Raw genomic sequence first — 21,054 nt, 5'->3', positions numbered from 1 at the left:
AACATTACGAGCCGTGACGCGGCCCTCCAGAGTCAGCACAGCTTAGGCATAAGTGAAGGAAATGCACTCTGCTAATCAATTAGAGATTGTGCGTTTTCCGATGGCAACTTCCCTCCTGTTGGGATCAAAAGAAACAAAAAACTGGGCGGACTGTCTGAAGGGCTTTGTCCGCTCCACGTAAAAGGCCAATGTGGGTATGAAGACGGGGAAAAATGTTGGCAAGACAATTGACTGGTTCAAATGGAACTCCGACACCACCTTTGGCAGGAACTTAGGGTGCGTGTGGAGGACTACTCTGTTGTGATGAAATTTGATATAAGGTGCATGTACTACCAAGGCCTGAAGCTCACTGACCCTACAAGCTGAAGTAACAGCCACCAAGAAATGACCCTTCCAGGTCAAGTACTTCAGATGGCAGGAATTCAGTGGCTCAAAAGGAGCTTTCATTAGCTGGGTTAGAACAAAATTGAGATTCCATGACACTGGTGGAGGTTTAATAGGGGGCTTTGACAAAAGCAAACCTCTCATGAAGCGAACTAAAGGTTGTCCAGAGATAGGCTTACCCTCTACACGGCAATGATAAGCACTAATCGCACTAAGGTGAACTCTTACGGAGTTGGTCTTGAGACCAGACTCTGACAAGTGTAGAATGTATTCAAGCAGGGTCTGTGTAGGACAAGAAAGAGGATCTAGGGCCTTGCTGTCTGACCAGACAGAAAACCTCCTCCATTTGAAAGCGTAACACCTCTTCGTGGAATCTCTTCTGGAAGCAAGTAAGACTCGAGACACCCTCCGAAAGACCCAAAGAGGCAAATTCTAAGCTCTCAACTTCCAGGCCGTGAGAGCCAGAGCCTGGAGGTTGGGATGTAGAAGTGAACCCTCGTTCTGAGTGTTGGAAAACACTCCAATCTCCACGGTTCTTCAGAGGACAACTCTAGAAGAAGACAGAACCAAATCTGAAGTGGCCAGAAGGGTGCAATCAGGATCATGGTTCCGCAGTCTTGCTTGAGTTTCAGCAAAGTCTTCCCTACCAGAGGTATGGGAGGATATGCATACAGAAGGCCTGTTCCACAATGTAAGAGAAAGGCATCTGACACTAGTCTGTCGTGGGCCTGAAGCCTGGAACAGAAATGAGGGACCTCGTGATTGATCTGAGTGGCAAAAAGATCCACCGAGGGGGTGCCCCACGCTCGGAAGATCTTGCTGACTATGCCCATTTTCAGTGACCACTTGTGAGGTTGCATTATCCTGCTCAACCTGTTGGCCAGACTGTTGTTTACGCCCGCCAGATAATGTAACCTCACGAGTTGTCTGTCTGAATTAAGGTAACTCGGTTGGACAGCCGATCTCTGAAAGCCTTTAGAGTGTTCAAGATTGCTCTTAATTCCATTAGGTTGATCAGCAGACCTCTTTCCTGAAAGGACCAGGCTCCCTGAGTGTGGAGCCCATCTACATGAGCTCCCCACCCCCAGAAGAGATGCATCCGTCGTCAGCACTTTCCTTGGCTGAGGAACTTGGAATGTTCATCCCATGGTCAAATTGGATAGAAACATCCACCACTGAAGAGAATTCCAAAAGTCGGTGGACAGTTGAATTATATCCTCTAGATCCCCCGCAGATCCCCCACAGCTTGAAACCACTGGGAAGCGAGGGTCCATTGAGCTGATCTCATATGTAGACATGCCATGGGCGTTACACGAACTGTCGAGGCCAAGTGACCCAGAAGTCTCAACATCTGCCGAGCCTTGACCTGCTGATATGCTCGAACCATGGACACCAGGGGTAGAAGGTTGTCCACCCTTGCCTCGGGGAGATAAGCTCGAGCTGTCTGAGCGTTCAGCAGAGCTCCAATGAATTCCAATTTTTGGACTGGGGTGAGATGGGACTTGGGATAATTTATGACGAACCCCAGTAGCTCCAGCACCTGAATAGTCATTCGAATGGACTCCAGAGCACCTTCCTTCGAGGTGCTCTTCACCAGCCAATCGTCGAGATAAGGAAAAGTGAAGTTACTTACCTGTAGCAGGTATTATCCGAGGACAGCAGGCTGATTGTTCTCACTGATGGGTGACGTCCACGGCTAAAGCCTTCGAGCGCACACATCGCGCATGCGCGACCATCTTCCCACCCGTTGTGCGAGAGTCCCGCTTCAGTCAACTTATGAAGCAAAACCAAAGAAAGGAACAACTCCAAAGGGGAGGCGGGCAGGTTGGTGAGAACAGCCTGCTGTACTCGGAGAATACCTGCTACAGGTAAGTAACTTCGCTTTCTCCGAGGACAAGCAGGCTGCTTGTTCTCACTGATGGGGTATCTCTAGCCCCCAGGCTCACTCAAAACAACAAACAGGGTCAATTGGGGGGTGGAGTTGAATTCTAAACCCCGAACAGATTCTGCAGCACCGACTGCTGCGTTGGCTATCCTGCTGAAGGCAGTAATGAGATGTGAATGTGTGGACTGATGACCACGTCGCAGCCTTGCAAATCTCTTCAATAGTGGCTGACCAAGTGGGCCACTGACGCTGCCATGGCTCTAACACTATGAGCCGTGACATGACTCTCAAGAGTCAGCCCAGCTTGGGAGTAAGTGAAGGAAATGCAATCTGCTAGCCAATTGGAAATGGTGCGTTTCCCGACAGCCACTCCCCTTCTGTTGGGGTCGAAAGAAACAAAACATTTGGGCGGACTGTCTGAAGGGGCTTGTCCGTTCCACATAGAAGGCCAATGCTTTCTTGCAGTCCAATGTGTGCAAATGACGTTCAGCAGGGCAAGTATGAGGACGGGGAAAGAATGTTGGCAAGATAATTGACTGGTTCAGATGGAACTCTGACACCAGCTTCGGCAAGAACTTAGGGTGAGTGCGGAGAACTACTCTGTTATGATGAAATTTAGTATAAGGAGCATGTGCCACCAAGGCTTGAAGCTCACTGACTCTACGAGCTGAAGTAACAGCCACCAAAAAAAATGACCTTCCAGGTCAAGTACTTCAGATGACAGGAATTCAGTAGTGGCTGAAAAGGAGCTTTCATCAGCTGGGTGAGAACGAGATTGAGATCCCATGACACTATAGGAGGTTTGACAGGGGGCTTTGACAAAAGCAAACCTCTCATGAATCGAACAACTAAAGACTGTCCAGAGTTAGGCTTACCTTCCACACAGTAATGAAAAGCACTAATCGTGCTAAGATGAACTCTTACGGAGCTGGTCTAAAGACCAGACTCTGACAAGTGCAGAAGGTATTCAAGCAGGGTCTGTGTAGGACAAGAGTGAGAATCTAGAGCCTTGCTGTCACACCAGACGGCAAATCTCCTCCATTTGAAAGAGTAACACCTCTTTGTGGAATCTTTCCTGGAAGCAAGACCCAGGAGACACCCTCAGAAATGCTCAAGGAGGCAAAATCTACGCCCTCAACATACAGGCCGTGAGAGCTAGAGACTGGAGGTTGGGATGCAGAAGCACCCCCTCATTCTGAGGATTGGAAAACAATCTCCACGGTTCTTCGGAGGATAACCCCAGAAGAAGAGGGAACCAAATCTGACGCAGCCAGAAGGAAGCAATCAGAATTATGGTTCCGCGGTCTTGCCTGCGTTTCAGCAAAGTCTTCCCTACTAGAGGTATGGGAGGATACGCATACAAAAAAAGGCCTGACCCCCAATGCAGGAGAAAGGCATCTGAGGCTAGCCTGTTGTGGGCCTGAAGTCTGGAACAGAACTGAGGGACCTTGTGATTGATCTGAGTGGCAAAAAGATCCACCGAGGGGGTGCCCCACACTCGCAAGATCTTGCGGACAACTGCCCTGCTGAGAGACCACTCGTGAGGTTGCATTAACCTGCTCAACCTGTCGACCAGACTGTTGTTTATGCTTGCCAGATACGTGGCCTGGAGAAACATGCCATGACGGCGGGCCCAAAGCCACATCTGGACGGCTTCCCGACAAAGGGGGCGAGATCCGGTGCCCCCCTGCTTGTCAACATAGTACATGACAACCTGGTTGTCTGTCTGAATTTGGATAATTTGATTGGACAGCCGATCTCTGAAAGCCTTTAGAGCGTTCCAGATCGCTCGCAACTCCAGGAAATTGATCTGAAGACCTGATTCCTGAAGGGACCAAGCTCCCTGAGTGTGGAGCACATCTACATGAGCTCCCCACCCCAGGAGAGATGCATCCGTCGTCAGCACTTTTTGAGGCTGAGGAATTTGGAAGGGACGTCCCAAGGTCAAATTGGATCGAATTGTCTACCATACCAGGGAATTGTGAAAAGTGGTGGACAACTGGACTGCATCCTCTAGATCCCCAGCAGCTTGATACCACTGGGAAGCTAAGGTCCATTGAGCTGATCTCATGTGAAGGCTTGGGAGTCACGAACTGTGGAGGCCATCCACCTTATAATTGAAAGAGAAAAACGCCTAGATTTCGACCCAAATCGGAAGATAGACGTTTATCTCACAAAAACGAATAAATCGGTATAATGGAAAGCCGATTTTGGACGTTTTCAACTGCACTCCATTGCGGAAGCGTACAAAGTTGACGGGGGCGTGGCGAAGGTGGAACTGGGGCGTGGTTATCGGCCGAGGAGAGATGGGCGCCTTTCGCCGATAATGGAAAAAAAGTATGCGTTTGTAGGTAGAATTTAGGGCACTTTTCCTGGACCCTGTTTTTTCACGAATAAGGCCCCAAAAAGTGCCCTAAATGACCAGATTACCATCAGAGGGAATCGGGGATGACCTCCCCTGACTCCCTCAGTGGTCACTAACTCCCTCACACCACAAAACATGATGTTTCACAACTTTTTATTTTCACCCTCAAATGTCATACCCACCTCCCTGGCAGCAGTATGCAGGTCCCCGGAGCAGTTGTTAGGGGGTGCAGTGGACTTCAGGCAGGTGGACCCAGGCCCATCCCCCCCTACCTGTTACAATTGTGCTGCTTAATGCTTAGTCGTCCAACCCCCCCAACCCACTGTACCCACATGTAGGTGCCCCCCTTCACCCTTAGGGCTATAGTAATGGTGTAGACTTGTGGGCAGTGGGTTTTGAAGGGTATTTGGGGGGCTCAACACACAAGGGAAGGGTGCTCTGCACCTGGGAGCTCTTTTACTTTTTTTTTTGTTTTTGTAAAAGTGCCCCCCTAGGGTGCCCGGTTGGTGTCCTGGCATGTGAGGGGGACCAGTGCACTACGACTCCTGGCCCCTCCCATGAACAAATGCCTTGGATTTATTCGTTTTTGAGCTGGGCGCTTTCATTTTCCATTATCGCTGAAAAACAAAAATGCCCAGCTCACAAATTGTCGAATAAAACATGACCGTCTATTTTTTTTCGAAAATACGGTTCGGTCCGCCCCTTCACGGACCCGTTCTCGGAGATAAACGCCCATGGAGATAGACGTTTTCGTTCAATTATGGCCCTCCACATGGCCCAGAAGTCTCAACATCTGCCAAGCTGTGATCTGCTGAGAAGCTCTGGCCAAGGAAACCAGGGACAGAAGGTTGTCCGCCCTCGCCTCGGGAAGATAGGCTCGATCTGTCAGAGAGTCCAGCAGAGCTCCTATGAATTCTAGTTGTTGAACTGGAAGGAGATAGGACTTTGGGTAATTTATAACAAACCCGAGTAGCTCCAGGAGTCATCTGCATGGACTGTAGAGCTCCTGCTCCGAGGTGTTCTTCACCAGCCAATTGTTGACATAAGGGGACACATGCACTGCCAGCCTGCATAGCGACGCTGCAACAACCATCAGGCATTTGGTGAACACCCCGGGGCGCAGAGGCGAGCCCAAAGGGCAGCACACAGTACTGAAAGTGCTGTGTTCCCAGACAGAATCAAAGATACTGCCTGTGAGCTGGCAGTACCGGGATGTGTGTATAAGCATCCTTCAAGTCCAGGGAGCATAGCCAGTCGTTTTCTGAATCATGGGAAGAAGGGTGCCCAGGGAAAGCATCCTGAACTTTTCTCGAATTAGTTATTTGTTTAGGGCCCTTAGGTCTAGGATGGGACGCATCCCTATTTTCTTCTGCACAAGGAAGTACTTTGAATAGAATCCTAGCCCTTCTTGCCCTGGTGGCACGGGCTTGGCCGCATTGGCGCTGAGAAGAGCAGAGAGTTCCTCTCCAAGTACTTGCCTGTGCTGGAAGGACTGAGCTCCCGGTGGGCAATTTGGAGATCAATTTGAGGGAGTATCCCCGCAGGACTATTTGAAGAACCCACCGATCGGAGGTTACAAGAGGCCACCTTTTGTGAAAAAATGTTAACCTCCCTCCGACCGGTAGATCGTCCGGCACGGACACTGTTATTGCGGCTATGCTCGCCTGGAGCCAGTCAAAAGCCCGTCCCTTGCTTTTGCTGGGGAGCTGCAGGGGCCCGTCAAGGCGCACGCTGTTGACGTGAACGAGAGCGCTGGGGTTGAGCCTGAGCAGGCTGGCGGAAAGGCGGATTGTACCTACGCTTATTGTACCTCCTTCTCCCGTAAAAACATCTACCTGATGAGGTAGATGCTGAAGGCGCCCGGTGGGACAGTTTGTCAAATGCGGTTTCCCGCTGTTGGAGCTGCTCTACCACCTGTTCAACTTTCTCGCCGAAAATATTATCCCCCCGGCAAGGTACATCCGCAAGCCGCTACTGGACTTGATTGTCGAGGTCAGAGGCACGCAGCCATGAGAGTCTGTGCATCACTATACCCTGAGCAGCAGCTCTGGACGTCACATCAAAAGAATCGTAAGTACCCCTGGACAGGAATTTACAACACACCTTCAGCTGCCTGACCATCTCTTGAAAAGGCTTGGCCTGCTCCAAAGGGAGCTGATCGACCAAGTCCGCCAGTTGCTTCACATTGTTCCGCAAATGAATACTCGTGTAGAGCTGATAAGACTGAATTTTGGAGATGAGCATAGAGGATTGGTAGGCCTTCCTCCCAAAAGAGTCCAAAGTCCGAGCTTCCCGGCCCGGGGGCGCCGAGGCGAAATCTCTCATACTTTTGGCTCTCTTGAGAGCAGAATCCACAACCCCTGAGTCATGAGGCAACTGGGCCCACATCAACTCCGGGTCCCTGTGAATCCAATACTGGGACTCAACTTTCTTAGGAATGGTAGGATTAGATAATGGTTTCATCCAGTTCCTTAACAATGTCTGTTTGAGGACATTATGTAGAGGAACAGTGGATGACTCCTTAGGTGGCAAAGGATATCCAGTGGATGACTCCTTAGGTGGCAAAGGATATCCAGGACCTCGAACATCTCGGCCCTGGGCTCATCTTCAGTTACCACCGGGAAGGGAATGGCCGTAGACATTTCCCGCACAAAGGACGAGAAAGACAAACTCTCAGGGGGAGAAAGCTTTCTCTCTGGCGAAGGAGTAGGGTCAGAGGGAAGACCACAAGACTCCTCAGAAGAGAAATATCTTGAATCTTCCTCTGTCTCCCACGAGGCCTCCCCTTCGGTATCGAACAGTTCTCTGACTGCAATCTGAAGCCGAGCCCGTCTCAACGCCGAGGAGCTATGTCTTCGATGGCGATGTCGAGAAATTGACTCCTGTGCCGGCGGCGATGAAGCTCCCTCCATCGATGTCGACGGAGAGTCAACTTGGGTGGCAGCCGAGACCGCAAGCGGCACTGACGTCGAAGGCCCCACCACAGGTGGGGAGCTAGCTGTTGCATGTATCGACGGTACCGTCGGCGCAAGCACCCCCAATACCGTAATAAACGGTCGCAGCAGCCCTTCCAGAATTCCTGGAATAGCTTGGAGGCGCTCGTCAAGAGTGTCCGTCGAGAAAGACTGTGGAATCGGTGCAGGAGTCAAGGCCAGAATCTGCCGAGGATGAGGAGGCGGTACCGGGTTGTCTGGAGACCGGCGCGTTGACACTTCTTGTACGGAGGGTGAGCGGTTCTTCCGGCTTCGACGCTTCACGGGTGCCGATTCTCTCGACGCCCCGGAGCTCTCGGTACCGTGACAAGAAGGGGACCGATGACGGTGCTTCTTTGCCTTCACTCAAGGCACGTCACCGGTACCCCTTGGTACTGACGAAGAGGACGTGGAATCCACACACATCCTTGGGGTCGGGTCCGAAAGGGGTCGGTCCCGATGGGCCTGTAACCGCAGGAGCCCTCGAGGTAGGTGGAGACCCACTCGATGGTTCACTGCTGCCAGCGTGTGATGGTCTGTGGACAGCCATTACCTGCGCTCCTGAGGTCGATGCACTCTCTGGTGCAGACATCGACGACGAACTCGGTACCACTGTCGAAGTTGAAGTACCGGGCAAAGCTCCAAACAGGCGTTCCCGTTGAGCTTGTCTCGATGCTTGTGTCCGCTTTTTAAGGCTAAGACACAACTTACATGCGTCTGGGAGATGGTCGGGCCCAAGGCACTGGATACACCACGCATGAGGGTTGGTGCCTGAGATTGCCCGGTTGCACCGAGTGCACTTCTTGAAGCCGCTTGCGAGCCTCGAAGTCATCGACGGAAAAATAGCGGTGGTGAAATCAAAACCTGTGATGGTGCCAAAAGAAGGGCACAAAAAGGGGAAAAACCCGTACGGGTGGCCAAAATGGCCGCACACGTAGATAAAAGGAAACTTACTTGAGGGATAAACTAAGGAAACTTTTCTTTTTGATTTTTTTTATTTTGGAGAAAAACAAAAACAGCTTGAACATGAGCACAAAAACGAAGAAAAAAAATCGGCGAAAAAGCTGGCTAAACGAAGGCAACAGAACCGCCGTAAAAAGCTGCTCTTGACCGCGGAAAAAAGAAGACTGAAGCGGGACTCTCACACGACAGGCGGGAAGATGGAAGTGCATGCGCGCACCCGAAGGCTTTAGCAACTTTTGTTGCTAGGAAGATTTTCCGGACCTGGGGCTTCTGTGGATGTCACCCATATGTGAGAACAAGCAGCCTGTTGTCCTTGGAGAACACATGCACTCCCAGTCTGTGTAGCGACTACAGCTAGGCATTTTGTAAACACTCTGGGCGCAGAAGTCAGGCCAAAAGGCAGTACACGGTACTGAAAGTGATGTGTTCCCAGCCGAAATAGAAGATACTTCCTGTGAGCTGGAAGTATTGAGATGTGTGTGTAAGCATCCTTTAAGTCCAGAGAGCATAGCCAATCGTTTTTCTGAATCATGGGAAGAAGGGTGCCTAGGGAAACCATCCTGAACTTTTCTCGGATAAGAAATTTGCTCAGGGCCCTTAGATTTAGGATGGGACGCATCCCCCCTATTTTCTTTTGCACAAGGAAGTACCTGGAGTAGAATACCAGCCCTTTTTCCCCTGGTGGAATGGGTTCGACCGCTTGGGCCTGTAGAAGGGCAGAAAGTTCCTCTGCAAGTACCTGCTTCTGCTGGGAGCTGTAGGACTGAGCTCCCGGTGGGCAATTTGGAGGCTTGGATTCCAGACTGAGGGTGTATCCTAACCGGACAATTTGAAAAACCCACTGGTTGGAGGTTATAGGAGGCCACCTTTGGTGAAAAAACATTAACCTCCCCCCAACCGGCAAGTCGTCCGGTATGCACGTTTACTGAGGCTATGCTGAACTACAGCCAGTCAAAAGACCGTCCCTTGCTTTTGCTGGGGAGCCGCAGTGGCCTTAGGCGCACGCTGTTGATGAGAACGAGCGCATTGGGACTGAGCCTCGGCAGGCTGCTGAGAAAAGCAGGAGTGTATCTACACCTAGCATAGGAATAGGGAGCACTCCTGATACCTCCAAAAACCTCCTAGATGAGAAGGTATTAGCAGAAGATGCCCGGCAGGAGAGAGAATCCATAGCATCATTGTGCTTCTTGATCTTGTCAACTAGATCCTCTACTTTCTCACCAAAAAGGTTATCCCCCCGGCAAGGAACATCCGCCATCCGCTGCTGGACTGAATGATCCAGGTCAGAGACAAGCAGACATGAGAGCCTGCGCATCACTATACCTTGGGCAACAATTCTGGATACTACATCAAAAGTGTCGAACGTACCCCTGGCCAGGAATTTTCGACACACCTTCTGCTGTCTGACCACCTGGCAAAAAGGTTCGACCTGCTCTGGAGGGAGTGCACCAACCAAGCTGGACAGTTGCTTCACCGAGTTCCGCAAATGGACACTTGTGAAGAACTGGTATGTCTTGGCAGCGAGCATATGGCCTGATAGGTGCCGAGGCATAGTCCCTAGTGCTTTTGGCTCTTTTGAGGGCGGAGTTCACTACCATGGAATTGTGGGGTAGCTGAGACCTCATCAATCCAGGCTCACCATGGATCCGTTATAGGGATTCAGTTTTTCAGGATCACGGGATTAGACAGAATGACCAGTTTCGGATAAGGACTCCTTCAGTACATTATGCAAATGAGACATTGCAGCCTCTCTAGGCGGAGAAGGCTAATCCAGGACCTCAAGCATCTCAGCCCTGGGCTCATCCTCAACCTCCATAGGGAAGGGAACAGCCGCAGCCATTTCTCGGACAAAGGAGGTAAAGGATAGACTCTCCGGTGGGAGAAAGTCTCCTTTCTGGCGGACGGGAAGGTTCAGAGGTAATCCCATAGGACTCGACAGAAGAAAAAGACCTGGGATCTTCCTCCCACGAACGCTTATCTTCAGTATCGGACAAGACATCCCTCAGAGCAGTCCGAAACTGAGCCTGCCTTGACGCCGAGGAATGACGTCCTTGATGGCGGTGCTGAGAAGTCGACGCCCACCTGGATTCCGGCGAAGCTTCCTCCGCAGACATCGAAGGGGAGTCGACCTGGGTGGTAGGCGACACCGAGGTCGGGGACCTCACCACATGCGAAGGGCCTGATGCCGCTGCAGCAGACAGTACGGAAGGCGCAAGCACCCCCGACACCGAAGCAGACTGGCGCAGCAATCCTTCCAGAAGCTCTGTAAGCAGGGTCCTGATGCACTCGTCGACAGCAGCTGTTGGACAAGGCTGTGGGAGCCGGTGCCAGAATTTTTCGAGGCTCGGGAGCAGGTACCAGGCTAACCAGAAGGCCGATGTATCGGCACCTCCTGAATAGAGGGGGAGCGATCCTCTCGGAGCCAACGCTTCTCGGGTGCCGATTCCCTCGACGCCCCAGAACTCCCGGCACCGTGTGTCGAAGGAGAACGATGATGGTGCTTCTTAGCCTTTGCTCGACGCCCATCATCGAGACTCCTCGGTACAGAGGAATCCTCAAGCCTCCTCGGGGCTGGGACCGACAAAGGCCGGTTCCAGGGGTCCTGCATAACAGGAGGCCTCGAGGCAGGTGGAGATCCACTCGATACCTCACTGCTCCCCAGCACGAGTTGGTCTCATAGCAGCCATTACCTCTCTCCCCGACGTCGATGCGCCCTTCGACATTGACAACCTCGGTACTGATGTTGATGGACCGGACTGAGTCCCCCAAAATTTTCTTGTTGGGCCTCTCGATACGCTTGGGTCTGTTTCTTCATACAAAGACACAGACTACAAGCGGCTGGGCTATGACCGGGCCCAAGGCACTGAATACATCAGGTGTGGGTATCGGTGCCTGAGATAGTCCGGTTGCACCGAGTACAACGCTTGAAGCAGCTGGGAGTCTTCGATGACATGGAAGGAAAAACGACTTCGGCGAAATCAAAGACATGATTGTGCCTGTTAAAGAAAAAAAGGGCACAAAAAATAAGGGAATAACCTGACCAAAAGGAAACTTTAAAAAGTGATAAAAATCTAAAAAGACAATACGGATTTTTTTTTTTTTTTTGAAAACTGCACAAAAAGTAAAATAAAGAATAAAGAACACATAGCGAAACATTCGCGAAGATTCTTTTCCTGGACCTGAGAAGAACGGAGATAAAAACCTACCGCACCTCAACGCGGAAAAAAGGAAACTGAGGGAACGCGTTTACACGACGGACAGGAAATCAGTCTGCGCATGCGCGCCAGAAGACTGGCAAAACTAACATTTTGCTTGCAAAATGCCAATTCCTGGGCCGACGTGGATGTCGACCCACTGTGAGAACAAGCAGCCTGCTTGTCCTCGGAGAATCTTAAGTATAATCCACACAACAAAGCTGTATTTTGTAAAGCTTTGCAATAATTTACCCTGAAACATCTAATTTTACAAGTACAAAAAAATTCTTCAGAACAGATCCAAATTATTAAATTTAAAACCAAGAAGCAATTTACTGGATTAGAAAGAACATGGACAATACAGCATAAATTATTCAGAACAGAGAGCAAATTTCCAAACAAAAATAATATATTGATATGACTGAATATTTATGGTTTTAATACAATGAAATAGTAGCAAGTGGGTATGGAAATAGGAGACTGTTAATCTTTAACATGAGAGCTCTCTTAAGTATCCCTGTATTTGTTCTTCAATGGATGACACCTGGCTATATCAAAATTTCAATCCCAACATCTCCCCCCTCCTCACAAAACAGGAAAACAAAAAAACCTCCATAAAATTTGAAGAGCAACGAAGTAAAAAAAAAAAAAAAAAAAAAAAGGAAAAAAAGAAACCACCCTGAACAAACCTAATCTATTTATAAAACTCTTTACAGTCCATCATCTCATTTATATCTTTTTTTTAGACAGTCACAAAAATGTACTTGTATTTATGAAGTCTTAATATTCTGTGCCAAAATTCAAGAAAAGGGGTATGGCCAATCTGAAATAAGAATTTTGTATAAACGGCAAAATATCAAATTGTCATATTAATCTTGTTTTTGACCAACTAAAAGTAAAAAGTATTTTCAGTTTCAAAGAAGACAAATGCTAAATATATTTACAGAATTTTACATTTTTGCATTTGTAGCCAATACCAATGCAGTATAATCAATCTGCATTATAGTAAAGTAAATGATTCCTGATTTTAAATTTGAACATATGAAACCTAATCAACAGAAGAAATGAGAATAAATCAATAAACTCTAAATTACTAATACTTTAAAGTAGAAAATAGATAATTCACATTTATAATAAAAAAAACCCCAAAGTACATATCTTATGAACTATGGTTTCTTCTAAATTAAAACTAAAACAGTTAACAAATGTATTAACATATCAAACATACAGCAACCAATTTAGCTCAGTATGTGCAAGGCAAGTCATACTGAAATGGCATTACTGCAATTGAGTAAAATCTCTTCATAGTTTCTCATTTACAAGTGTTAGTCTTGATACTTGCACTGATGCTTATCTTTATTTGTATGCTTGAGTCCATGCTTCTTCCTGTTTCAACTCATGCTTGATTTCTTAACGCGCTGGAAACTTCCAATTAGAAGACAGCATATGAAATATTACATTGCGGGACCCTGTTTACTAAGCAGTGCTAAGGGTGTGCTAGCGTTTCTAGCGAAATCAATGCTAAAGACACCCATAGGAATATATGGGAGTCTCTAGTGTTTAGCATGTGCTAATTGTAGGCGAGTGCTAAAAAATGGTAGCGCATCTTAGTAAATAGGGCCCTAGATAGTTTAGTAAGCATAAAGAAATATCAGTTACACAATCATAAAATTATCTTTACTAGTTTACATATAAAATGCACATTTATTGAACAGTATTAGAAAATCAGAAAGCCAATATCTATTTACAAAATATGATACAGCTATCCACTGTTTCAGTTGGGCTATTTAAAAGAATGTAATACCATATATAATAAGTTTAAAATGAGACGAGTATTTACAAAACTTGTTGAAAAACACCTGCAATATCCCAACAAAACAAAGCAATCTAAATACATTACTTAAAAATTCATCCAATTACAAGAAATAAAAAGCATACTGAAAAGATTACCACTTAAAAATATGTGCACGCATATCCTAATTAACAATGCATAAGCAAATGAAAAACTTGATTTAAGAATGGTAGGTAAATTTTCTCATCCACTTCAGAAATTGTTGCACAATCTTGCGATTCATTTTTCCAAGTTATCTTCCCTTCCTCCTCCTCTTTTTTGTTGAACTGTACTGTGATCAGTCTCTGAGGAAAGAAACACACTATCTGTGATTCAAGTTTTGAAAACATTCTCTGTGTAACAGCACCAACAAACAAGTACACATTAACATTCACTGCATCAATTAACTGATAGAAAAGAGCAAATTACTTAAACATTTCAAAATACCAAAACATTACCATAAGTAAATCAAAAGGAATGCTATCAGCAAATTCTCTTCACAGCTCAGTTTCTTTGCTGTTTCTTTATCTAGTTATTTCTTTCATATCATTCATATTCACTCTTGAATATACTTAGCAGATTACAATTAATCTAGATCACCTTCTACTGTTTGAAGACCAATGCATAAATGTGTAACAACCAGTACATATTTTAAGACTACTCATGGTACTTGACGCCATCCAACAGCAGTATGCAAGTCTTGGGCACTTCTACTCATATGAAATAGTTCCTGTAACTTGCATGTTCTGTAAGTGGGTGTAAGCATCCTTCAAATCCAGCATATAGCCAGTCTTCTTGCCAGAAAAAAGTTAGGCCTGTAAGAAAACTATTTTGAGCTTTTCATTTACAATGAACCTGTTCAAGGTCCTTGGATCTAGGACAAAACCTTATTTTCATTGGGATCAGAAAATACTTATTAAATCATGGATTTGCTTCCACTGGTGCAACCATAACCGCAGCCATGGTCCATCTAGTCCAGTATCCTATTTCCAACAGTGGCAAAGCCAGGTCACAAGAGTGGCAACGTTCCATGCTACCAATCCCACGGCAAGAAGTAGCTTCCCCGTGTCTGTCTCAATAGCAGACAATAGACATTTCAAACCTTTTTTTTTAACCCAGAAATGGCAACTGCTGTTACTACATCCTCCAGCAAAGAGTTCCAGAGCTTATTTCTTTCACTTCTACTTGTTCTACAACACGCAGGATTTTGTAGATCTCAATTATATCTTCCCTCATCCGTCTCTTTTCCAAACTGAAGAGCCCTAACCTCTTTAGCCCTTCCTCATATGAGAAGAGTTCCAGCCCCTTTATCATTTTGGTCACTGCTCTTTGTACCTTTCTAATTCTACTATATCTGTCTTGAGATACAGCAACCAGAATTCAACGTAATACTCAAGGTGAGGTTGCACCATGGAGTGATAGAGCATTATAGTATATTCGGTCTTATTCACCATCCCTTTCCTAATAACTCCTAGCATCCAGTTTCTTTTCTGGTTGCTACCACACACTGAGCAGAAGATTTCAGCGTATTATCTACGACGACACCTAGACCTTTTTCTTGGGTGCTGACCCAAGTATTAGGTAACTATGATTTGGATTGTTCTTTCCAATGTGCATCACTTGACTGCTTTAGCCTAAGAGGAAAAAACTTACATGAACAGCAGCACCTGATGTTGAGAGGTATATCAAAAAGCTTCATTGTATGTAATTTGACAGGTTTCCAATGGACAAGGCTTGTATCTATTCCATACTACACCAAGAACCCAAATGCCTGAGATTGCACTGGGCCACAGACGGCATAAGATTTAATCTTTCCCACAACAGAAGTCGCTGACACTGGAACACTGGCTATGCAACCCCCCTCCAATGTTTTTGGCTATACAACAATCTGTGGCTTTGGGGCCTTCTACAATCTGAGAGAAAAGGGAGACTCCACTGTTGACAGGGGGCAGAAGATAAATGTCTCTTCTGTGGATATTATGGAGTGCAGCTGGGGAGGGGGAGGAGTATTCATCCAGTAAGAAAACAGGGAAATATTTTTGTTGAATTCAGGTAAATTGGGGGGGGGGGGGAGGGGGGGGTTGTCACGTGATGACCAGAGAGTGAGTGTGACCTAACCAATGGGGACTCCCTCTCCCGATCTCTTATATCTTTGTTTCTCTCAAGTTTAAGTTGTTGCCTACCCTCTTTTTGTGCGAACGTGGTGATTGGACACCATCGGGGAACTTTTCAGTAGTTTCTACATTGCTACCTGATAGTGATGTCAAATTAACCCCTTAGAAGTGCAATGGAGAAGCCTTCTGCGTCAGTTTCCAAGATGGCAGTGAAGCAAGAGCAGCCTGATCTAATCATGTCTGAGGAGGCAGCACGGCACCTAACCCATGTGTTAAGGCCATTCTTGAGGACAAGATGACCCAGTTTCAATCCACACTTGATGACGAAAAGCTGATAGCCTAGGCGGGGAGAATCGATGCAGTTGAACAGCATGTGACTGCACAGGAAATGGAGACATCGGACCTGCGGAGCCAACTGATAGCGTTCTGGCGGCAGACTGTCGAATTGGAGGAGAGACTGAACAAGAGAATAGGTACTACTGGAACATTTGGCTGGTGGAACTCCCAGAGGCTACTGTGGATAAAGATCTGCCCGAAAGTTAGGCCTTCCTGAAAGCCGTACCCATTACCAGGTTGAACGGGTGCACTACTTGGGCCACGTTTGCAGGAGGGTGATCGCCCGAGTGGTCATAAAGCGAATGCTACATACCTGTAGAAGGTATTCTCCGAGGACAACAGGCTGATTGTTCTCACTGATGGGTGACGTCCACGGTAGCCCCTCCAAATCGGAAACTTCACTAGCAAAGGCCTTTGCTAGTCCTCGCGCGCCCATGCGCACCGCGCATGCGCGGCCATCTTCCCGCCCGAACCGGCTCGTGTTCATCAGTCCCGTATGTAGCAAGACAAAGACAAGGGAAGACAACTCCAAAGGGGAGGCAGGCGGGTTTGTGAGAACAATCAGCCTGCTGTCCTCGGAGAATACCTTCTACAGGTATGTAGCATTCGCTTTCTCCAAGGACAAGCAGGCTGCTTGTTCTCACTGATGGGGTATCCCTAGCCCCCAGGCTCACTCAAACAACAACCATGGTCAATTGGGCCTCGCAACGGCGAGGACATAACTGAGATTGACCTAACAATTTATCCAACTAACAGAGTGTAGCCTGGAACAGAATAAACATGGGCCTAGGGGGTGGAGTTGGATTCTAAACCCAGAACAGATTCTGAAGCCTGACTGCCCGAACCGACTGTCCGCGTCGGGTATCCTGCTGCAGGCAGTAATGAGATGTGAATGTGGGGACAGATGACCACGTTGCAGCTTTGCAAATCTCTTCAATAGTGGCTGACTTCAAGTGGGCTACCGACGCTGCCATGGCTCTAACATTATGGCCGTGACATGACCCTCAAGAGCCAGCCCAGCCTGGGTGTAAGTGAAGGAAATGCAATCTGCTAGCCAATTGGATATGGTGCGTTTCCCCACAGCCACTCCCCTCCTGTTGGGATCAAAAGAAACAAACAATTGGGCGGACTGTCTGTTGTGCTGTGTCCGCTCCAGATAGAAAGCCAATGCTCTTTTGCAGTCCAATGTGTGCAGCTGACGTTCAGCAGGGCAGGAATGAGGACGGGGAAAGAATGTTGGCAAGACAATTGACTGGTTCAGATGGAACTCAGACACAACCTTTGGCAAGAACTTAGGGTGAGTGCGGAGGACTACTCTGTTATGATGAAATTTGGTGTAAGGGGCCTGGACTACCAGGGCCTGCAGCTCACTGACTCTACGAGCTGAAGTAACTGCCACCAAGAAAATGACCTTCCAGGTCAAGTACTTCAGATGGCAGGAGTTCAGTGGCTCAAAAGGAGGTTTCATCAGCTGGGTGAGAACGACATTGAGATCCCATGACACTGTAGGAGGTTTGACAGGGGGCTTTGACAAAGCAAACCTCTCATGAAGCGAACAACTAAAGGCTGTCCTGAGATCGGCTTACCTTCCACACGGTAATGGTATGCACTGATTGCGCTAAGGTGAACCCTTACAGAGTTGGTCTTGAGACCAGACTCAGACAAGTGCAGAAGGTATTCAAGAAGGGTCTGTGTAGGACAAGAGCGAGGATCTAGGGCCTTGCTGTCACACCAGACGGCAAACCTCCTCCATAGAAAGAAGTAACTCCTCTTAGTGGAATCTTTCCTGGAAGCAAGCAAGATGCGGGAGACACCCTCTGACAGACCCAAAGAGGCAAAGTCTATGCTCTCAACATCCAGGCCGTGAGAGCCAGAGACTGGAGGTTGGGATGCAGAAGCGCCCCTTCGTCCTGTTGGATGAGGGTCGGAAAACACTCCAATCTCCACAGTTCTTTGGAGGACAACTCCAGAAGAAGAGGGAACCAGATCTGACGCGGCCAAAAAGGAGCAATCAGAATCATGGTGCCTCGGTCTTGCTTGAGTTTCAACAAAGTCTTCCCCACCAGAGGTATGGGAGGATAAGCATACAGCAGAACCTTCCCCCCAGTCCAGGAGGAAGGCATCCGATGCCAGTCTGCCGTGGGCCTGAAGCCTGGAACAGAACTGAGGGACTTTGTGGTTGGCTCGAGATGCAAAGAGATCTACCATGGGGGTGCCCCACACCTGGAAGATCTGTCGCACTACTCGGGAATTGAGCGACCACTCGTGAGGTTGCATAATCCTGCTCAGTCTGTCGGCCAGACTGTTGTTTACGCCTGCCAGATATGTGGCTTGGAGCACCATGCCGTGACGGCGAGCCCACAGCCACATGCTGACGGCTTCCTGACACAGGGGGCGAGATCCGGTGCCCCCCTGCTTGTTGATGTAATACATGGCAACCTGGTTATCCGTCTGAATTTGGATAATTTGGTGGGACAGCCGATCTCTGAAAGCCTTCAGAGCGTTCCAGACTGCTCGCAACTCCAGAAGATTGATCTGCAGATCGCGTTCCTGGAGGGACCAGCTTCCCTGGGTGTGAAGCCCATCGACATGAGCTCCCCACCCCAGGAGAGACGCATCCGTAGTCAGCACTTTTTGTGGCTGAGGAATTTGGAAAGGACGTCCCAGAGTCAAATTGGACCAAATCGTCCACCAATACAGGGATTTGAGAAAATTCGTGGACAGGTGGATCACGTCTTCTAGATCCCCAGCAGCCTGAAACCACTGGAAAGCTAGGGTCCATTGAGCAGATCTCATGTGAAGGCGGGCCATGGGAGTCACATGAACTGTGGAGGCCATGTGGCCCAGCAATCTCAACATCTGCCGAGCTGTGATCTGCTGGGACGCTCGCACCCGCGAGACGAGGGACAACAACTTGTTGGCTCTCGCCTCTGGGAGATAGGCACGAGCCGTCCGAGAATCCAGCAGAGCTCCTATGAATTCGAGTCTCTGTACTGGGAGAAGATGGGACTTTGGATAATTTATCACAAACCCCAGTAGCTCCAGGAGGCGAATAGTCATTTGCATGGACTGTAGAGCTCCTGCCTCGGATGTGTTCTTCACCAGCCAATCGTCGAGATATGGGAACACGTGTACCCCCAGCCTGCGAAGTGCCGCTGCTACTACAGCCAAGCACTTCGTGAACACTCTGGGCGCAGAGGCGAGCCCAAAGGGTAGCACACAGTACTGGAAGTGACGTGTGCCCAGCTGAAATCGTAGATACTGTCTGTGAGCTGGCAGTATCGGGATGCGCATGTAGGCGTCCTTCAAGTCCAGAGAGCATAGCCAATCGTTTTCCGAATCATGGGGAGAAGAGTGCCCAGGGAAAAGCATCCTGAACTTTTCCTTGACCAGATATTTGTTCAGGGCCCTTAGGTCTAGGATGGGACGCATCCCCCCTGTTTTCTTTTCCACAAGGAAGTACCTGGAATAGAATCCCAGCCCTTCCTGCCCGGATGACACGGGCTCGACCGCATTGGCGCTGAGAAGGGCGGAGAGTTCCCCTGCAAGTACCTGCTTGTTTTGGAAGCTGTAAGACTGAGCTCCCGGTGGACAATTTGGAGGTTTTGAGGCCAAATTGAGGGTGTATCCGTGCCGGACTATTTGAAGAACCCACTAATCGGAGGTTATGAGAGGCCACCTTTGGTGAAAAACTTTCAACCTCCCTCTGACCGGCACTGACACTTGGATGTCGGCTATGCTCTGCTGGAGCCAGTCAAAAGCTCGTCCCTTGCTTTTGCTGGGGAGCCGAGGGGCTTTGCTGAGTCGCACGCTGCTGACGAGAGCGAGCGCGCTGGGGCTTAGCCTGGGCCACAGGCTGTCGAGAAGGAGGGTAGGGAACAGTCTTCCTTCCCCCATAAAAACGTCTACCTGTGGAGGTAGAAGCTGAAGGCTGCCGGCGGGAGAACTTGTCGAAAGCGGTATCCCGCTGGTGGAGCTGCTCTACCACCTGTTCGACCTTTTCTCCAAAAATATTATCCGCACGGCAAGGCGAGTCCGCAATCTGCTGCTGGATTCTATTCTCCAGGTCAAAGGCACGCAGCCATGAGAGTCTGCGCATCACCACACCTTGAGCAGCGGCCCTGGACGCAACATCAAAGGTGTCATACACCCCTCTGGCCAGGAATTTTCTGCACGCCTTCAGCTGCCTGACCACCTCCTGAAATGGCTTGGCTTGCTCAGGAGGGACCTTGTCCACCAAGCCCGCCAACTGCCGCACATTGTTCCGCATGTGTATGCTCGTGTAGAGCTGGTAAGACTGAATTTTGGCCACGAGCATAGAGGAATGGTAGGCCTTCCTCCCAAAGGAGTCTAAGGTTCTAGAGTCTTTGCCCGGGGGCGCCGAAGCATGCTCCCTAGAACTCTTAGCCTTCTTTAGGGCCAAATCCACAACTCCAGAGTCGTGAGGCAACTGAGTGCGCATCAGCTCTGGGTCCCCATGGATCCGGTACTGGGACTCGATCTTCTTGGGAATGTGGGGATTAGTTAAAGGCTTGGTCCAGTTCGCCAGCAATGTCTTTTTTAGGACATGATGCATGGGTACTGTGGACGCTTCCTTAGGTGGAGAAGGATAGTCCAGGAGCTCAAACATTTCAGCCCTGGGCTCGTCCTCCACGACCACCGGGAAGGGGATGGCCGTAGACATCTCCCGGACAAAGGCCGCAAAAGACTCTTGGGAGGAGAAAGCTGCCTTTCAGGGGAGGGAGTGGGATCAGAAGGAAGGCCATCAGACTCCTCGTCAGAGAAATATCTGATGTCCTCCTCCTCCTCCCACGAGGCCTCACCATCGGTATCAGACAAGTTCACGGACCTGTGTCTGAAGCCGTGCCCGGCTCGACTCCGTGGAACCACGGCCACGGTGGGAGCGTCGAGAGGTAGACTCCCTCGCCCGCACCGGCAAAGCTCCCTCCGCCGACGGGGAGCCTTCCTGGGAGGCGACCGCAGTCGGTACCGCAAGCGGCACCGATGTCG

At 48.9% G+C, this 21,054-nt stretch overlaps 1 protein-coding gene across 1 annotated transcript in view; it reads right to left on the bottom strand.

Annotated features, from left to right (window-relative positions):
* Nucleotides 1–12,082: 12,082 nt before the first annotated feature.
* LOC115471258 (proliferation marker protein Ki-67-like) overlaps nucleotides 12,083–21,054 on the bottom strand; it is a gene marked incomplete at its 5' end in the record, with an annotated part of 176,303 nt that continues 167,331 nt past the window's right edge. Inside the window, 1 exon segment of the mRNA XM_030204959.1 lies at nucleotides 12,083–13,899. Within this exon segment, the coding sequence (XP_030060819.1) occupies nucleotides 13,835–13,899 (65 nt within the window).

Source organism: Microcaecilia unicolor, chromosome 5 (assembly GCF_901765095.1).
Source record: "Microcaecilia unicolor chromosome 5, aMicUni1.1, whole genome shotgun sequence".
NCBI lineage: Eukaryota > Metazoa > Chordata > Amphibia > Gymnophiona > Siphonopidae > Microcaecilia > Microcaecilia unicolor.
The sequence above is the reverse complement of the archived record's forward strand: the minus strand, read 5'-3'. Positions and strand labels throughout refer to the sequence as shown.